Here is a 6000-nt window from a genome sequence, read left to right on the forward strand (position 1 = left end):
TGGCGCAGCTAAACTAATGCTTGCCTGCCGCCAAGATCACACCCCTTCCATCACTAGCCACCACCCCCCACCCCTCCACCCACTGGTTTACAGTGCTTTACTCACCTGCAAAGCTATACACCATTCTACCCCTGCCTACTGCTCTTTTTCTTTCTCAACTTGCGCCTCCCATCCTGTCTCCCAGTGCTCCGTTTAGTACCTTTCTTCCTCCATCCTCTCTCTCTTTCTTTCTCTTTCTCTCTCTCTCTGTCTCTCATCCAGCCTGTCTCCTGCAGCCACTCCTTTCCATCGTCTATCCTCAGGATGCGCTTATGCATAAACCTTGTCCTGCGTCTTTCCCGGAGATCCCCTGATGATGATCATAATTGACGAAATGTAGCTATTGTGACATTCCTCAGCTGTGCTGACACCACCGCTTCCCTTGAGAAAATTTCTTTTCCTATTTTCTCATTCTCTAAACCTAATTTCCCTGCTAAATTTACATAAAGCCCACTGTGCAGCGACTAGCTAATTATCTGTTTAGATAGCACTTCAACACGTTGTTGAGAGCCAGTTAAATGTTAAACAACCAAAATTTTAATATCGTTAGCCAATTTCATTCCCCTGGCCTTCCCCTGATGGTTCCAGTTTCCAGAAAAAGTAATTTAGCCAGCATTTGAAAAGGTGCCAGAAGCTTAATATGGGGGGCCATTGTGCAATTGCTACAAGAGACCATAAGGGATTAGCAGGTTTAGCGCTTCTCAAAAGGATGATATGGAGCTTTAAAAAATATGTTTCCTCCATAATTTCAGAAATTGGATTAGTGACATACTATGATTACATTCTTCTCTGACCTAAAGTGAAGCGAGAGCATGGAAGAGCAGTATTTATAGGTATTATACAAGCATTAAAAGAGCACTATGCTGGTATTTTATGTGCATACTGGCATTATGTTCTAATATTAATCATTTGTGTTGATATAGCATCTTTGACCAGTGTCAAAGCACAGGCTTACTTCCCATGGAAGATAGCAATTACTATTATCCCTACTGCACAAGGGGAGGAACCTAGGCAGAGAGGTTAATTGAAAATACTACAAGCCACATGTGGTGGGTTTCCTGCCAGACCCAAGTTCTTGCCTTCCGCTGGGCACCACTGACCTCTCAAGATTCCTTTTAACATGAAAAACAAATTTACTGAGGTCACTCAAATTTCTACTTTCTAAGTGTCGAGTCTTAAATTACGTTGTTCTCAAATGAAGACATAGTCACCCCAGGCTTTCCTGTTGGAAATTATTACTAGCTACAGAATGAGATTTTATATGGTATAGTTCATTTTCAAGTACCAGAATTACTGTTGACTTAAAAAAAAAAAAGAATACTTTATCATGAAAGTATTACTGTGTTTTATACCATTTTAGTTCTCTAACTTTACAGATAAGTTCACTTTTATTGTTTGAGTGACAAACTGGCTCAGGAATAATTATAGCTAACTTATTAATATTTCTGGCACCATTAAATCCAAAGTATGCATGTATTTTCCAAGAAGAAAATTATCTGAACAAAAGGCAACATGATCCTACTGCCAACAATGATTTCATTGTTTTGGGTTAAGAGTACTGATGGTGTCCATCCGACTTTCTGCCTCAAAGACTGTTGGCTAATTACTGAGGTTCATTAACTCTTAACTAAAAAACAAAGGTTGACATCTTAACAAAGAAGTAACTATGTACAGTACTGGGCATCTTACATTTACTCAAATAATCCAAATGATAGGTTTGAGACTATTAATAGAATTTCATAGCTGACTCTGAAACAAAGAAAGTATTTTATAGTGAAGGTGGGCCATTATGTACTCAGCTCATTCCCCTTACCATCAGCAAATTTTTTATAACCTGCTGCGTGAAGAAGTATAGCTTTTCCCTCAGTGGAAGAGATGAGCAATGTTTTGTGGAATGTTTGAACTTGGTACTATATTTGATAATAAGTTGATGTCACTCTACTAGAATCATAGTCTTCTAAAGCAGAACTATGCAAATAGTTAAAATCTAACTGCAAACCCACAAAAAGTCCACCCACTTGCAAAATCTTCATCAATGTCACATTTATCAAATGCAACTATTTTCTACTGAAAAGAGTCCCCCTGTATATTCATACTGATTTCTCCCTCATATTCCCTTTGGATCTTTGCTCAAGTTTCACTCTATCATTCAGGTCTTCTATCACTGCCCCATATGAAGAGCTCCCCTATCCCCCATTCCTATCCCCCTTAACTTTATTTTCTTAATTGTACTCTGACACCATCTGACACCTTGTGTTTTTACTTAGTGTCTGTTTTCCCTTCACTAGAATGAAAGTTCCACAAGATTGGGCAGGGACCTATCTATTTTTTCACTGTGGAAGCCCAATCACCCAGAACAGTATCTGCCATGTAAGTCCCATACCAGATTACTAAATGACCTGCAGTGACATAGCATACTCAAGTGTGTGTCTACAAGTGTGTGTCTAATCACAGACAAACTCAACAGAAGGAAATTATTAATTTTTTAAGGCTTTGAGCATATGATCGTGTTGAGTTTTTTAAGCTGGAAGATGATTCGCTGACTATTGCTTAAGAGTCTCTATTTAGGGGCGCCTGGGTGCTCCATTGGTTAAATATTTGTCTTTGGCTCAGGTCATGATCCCAGGGCCCTGGGATCGTGACCTGTGTTGGGCTCCCTGCTCAGCAAGGAGTCTGCTTCTCCCTCTCCCCTCCTGCCCTCCAACCCCGGCTCTTTCTCTCTCTAATAAAAAAAAAAAAAAAAAAAAAAAAATTCTAAAGATTCTGTATTTAATTACTCCTAATGCCATTTATTTAGCTATCCTTTCTCTACTCCTTCACATTCCAGGTTTGTAATACTGGGGCAGGGGCTCTGGAAACTCTGCTTCCTTTACCAGCTGCCTTTCTGGTGGTTTCTGTCAATAGAAGTCCCTGGAGGAAGGGTGGAAGGCAGGAGTAGAGGTACAGAGGCTTGATCTTCTCTGTTTGCTTCCTGTTCCTACCAGCATCCAATCATCATTAATAGCCCTTTCCATTGTCTTCAGCAGTTGGTTCCAGCCTCCCACTTTTACACTCTTAAGAACCAGACCCATCCTACTTCTGCAGAGGTACCAGCACTGGCCAGGTTGTGCCAATTCTCAGAGGTTTGAGCCCTCACTCAGCAAGAACCCTAACCTGCGAGCTTCTGAGCTCTCATAACCCAACTCTTTCCCTTCGTTTATCTGGCTTTAAAGGTGGTAATGGCTCCTTATAGTTTACATCGCAGGATTACCTCAGTGTTCCTCTTTTTGGTGTGGAGACTCCCTCCAAAATCCTGTGTAAAAATACCTATTATTAAATTCCCTCAGTACCATAGTATGCTTCCTGTGCTCCTGATTGAACCTTATTTGGTGCTCTTTTTTATTTCAGTGACTATTTCCCAAAACCTTCCCTTTGTAACCGTTACTTTTCTCTCCGTCAGACTGTCTAAGATAACAGAACTAACGTCAATCTGTCAATTAATATAAATAAAAACAATAAGGTAAATGGACAAAATTTGTTCTATATCATTAGCAATAATCCCATTAACATGTGGGTTTGAAATAAGTAAATTCGGTGGTAATTATGTTGGTATTTTATTCATATATATATATATATATATATATGACTTATTTTTGTTGTTGCTAATATTCTTTAGATCGTGGTTAAAACAAAAAAAATTATAATTTTAGGTGGTTTATTTATTTCACAGAACTTGCTTGCACTTGAGAATCATTATGGAACTAAAAGATAAGAGGATTATTTGGGAAAAGAAGCAATGGACTTCTCTCCCAAACCTACAGTGAAAACAAACATACATTTCACATAGCTATCTTAAAGCTTAATTCTATAATATACAACTCTTTTTTAGAGACACCAGGGTTCTAAAGAATACAGTTCAAGAAACTGGTGTTGAGGCAGAAAGAAGAGCTATGCTATAGCGTTATGGAAGTTCAGGTAAAAGAGTAAGCTAATTTAGCAAAGATGATTAACTCCAAATGACAGGTGTTGGGGATGAAAACAACCCAAGTCCAGACCCCAAATACCAATAACCGTATTCTTACAAGCAATGGAGGGAGGTACACTATTGGAGAGAGCAGGGTAGTCCCAGGTCTGCCTGAGAGAGACTGGGAAGGCCTAAAAGCAAAGATCATATTTGAATAGTCCTATAGGTCTACAGCCATACCACCCCGAATGCACCCAATCTCATCTGAATAGTCCTAAAGAATGACTCGGAATTCTCCATACAGATGGTGTAAAAGCAGCAGAGGGACTAGAAGAATGACAGATGGAAGGATATGGGGGCACGACAGAGTATGATGTGTTTGGGAAACCACAAGTATTACTGGGCTGCTAGAGGGTTACCTGCCAAGGGGAATTGGAAGGGCGAAAAATGAAGTTAGACAGGTAGGCAGGGAGTTTTGAGGTCTTCTAAAGAAGTTTAGATTGTATCTGGTAGATCATAGGAATAATCAAAGGATTCTGAGTAGGGCAATGACAACATTTGGTTTTCTAGAAAAGTCAGAGATGTGTGTGAAAGGGAGGATGGATGGATAGATTGTCCAGGGGCTTGGGAAAAATAAGCAGAAATTTCAGAAGGAAGTTCCTGCGAGGAGCACAGCAAATAAAAGTCTGAACTCAAGCCACGATAAGTGGATGGAAAGGAGAAAATGAATTCAGGAGAATTTTATTATTTTAAGACAAAATCATCTATTCCCACAGTGGTCTGAGTATACATGGCTAGCTAACAGGTAGTAATGGAGGCAACTGTGGAGGCAAAAGGCACATGAACAAAAGGACAAAAAAGGATGAAAGGAGAGGCACACGAAAGAGGGTAATGAACTTGTGGGTAGAGGCAGAGGGACATTAAAAGAAGAAAGAATGTGGAGAAGAAAGTGAGGCCAGGGCATCAAATGAGAGAGGTCGAAATAATATAACTGATGGTTTAATAATTTACTGGGCAAATTTTATAATTCTACTTTATATTATTCCTTTAATTCCTGTGGGTGTAACTCAGATTCATGTAGTGGCCTGTACATTTTCCTTTATATATTATCATTAATAAATATTTGTTGGATGAAAAGAAGAGAAAAAGAGTTTTGTGGATGGCTTCGTATTTCGATTGACTGAACAAAAGAAATCTGGTGTCTGTGTAGGTTCAGTACAACGAAGAGCCACTTTTCCCCTCGTGGGTGTTTCAACAAATCCTGTCCTAATTAGTTGCCTGAAGCTGTATTTCTAACTTGTACCCTTTGGTATCTAACCCACAGCAGATACTGATCAGCCCTCCAAGTCTGCTGACCCTGAGATTTAAGGAGGCTTTGTAATGTGAGGTTAAAAGCCCTGGAGCTTTACTGCCCGGGTTTCAGTTCCAATCTTCTGCTTTGGTAAGTTACTAATTCTGTTTAGAGGAAACGTTGATTCCTTCTTCACAGCATTGTTTAAGGATAAAATTCATTCATACAATGACTTTAGGACAAGTCTGACATACAAGGCCCAAGAGGGGTTATTTTGTTGTTGTTGTTATTAGTAGTAGTGTATGTTTGAATATAGTTTCAGGAATCGTGTTATCAATCATCGGCAACCTGGGAGTGGAATTTTGAGCAGGCTTTCGTTGCCTAGGTATAATTGAAATCTTGAAACCGGTTCTGATGAACTCTGCCTACCATTAACCAGACTGTGCTAATTCAGCATTCCTCTTCACCGTTTGCAGACCTCTGCAGTGGACCTTCCACGTAGGCAGAAAAATGGTCTCCCAAAGATGTCCATGTTCTAATCCCCAACACCTGCTGTTGTGTTAGGTTGCGTGGCAAAGGCCAATTAAGCTTGCAAATGCTTATGGTTGCTAATTAGCTGACTTTGAGAGTAGGAAGAGTATCCTGGATTATTCAGGTGGGCCCAATGAAGTCAGTCACAAAGATCCTTAAAAGTCAAAGGGGGAAAGCAGAAGAGTCAGAGGGAGAG

At 39.8% G+C, this 6000-nt stretch overlaps 1 protein-coding gene across 1 annotated transcript in view; it reads right to left on the reverse strand.

Annotated features, from left to right (window-relative positions):
* NECTIN3 (nectin cell adhesion molecule 3) overlaps window positions 1-255 on the reverse strand; it is a 133481-nt gene extending 133226 nt beyond the window's left edge. The window contains exon 1 of the mRNA XM_032349686.1: window positions 106-255. Within this exon, the coding sequence (XP_032205577.1) occupies window positions 106-124 (19 nt within the window). The 5' untranslated portion in view covers window positions 125-255. The remainder of the gene's footprint in view (window positions 1-105) is intronic.
* Between the last annotated feature and the right edge of the window lie 5745 nt (window positions 256-6000).

Source organism: Mustela erminea, chromosome 1, assembly GCF_009829155.1.
Source record: "Mustela erminea isolate mMusErm1 chromosome 1, mMusErm1.Pri, whole genome shotgun sequence".
NCBI classification, from domain to species: domain Eukaryota; kingdom Metazoa; phylum Chordata; class Mammalia; order Carnivora; family Mustelidae; genus Mustela; species Mustela erminea.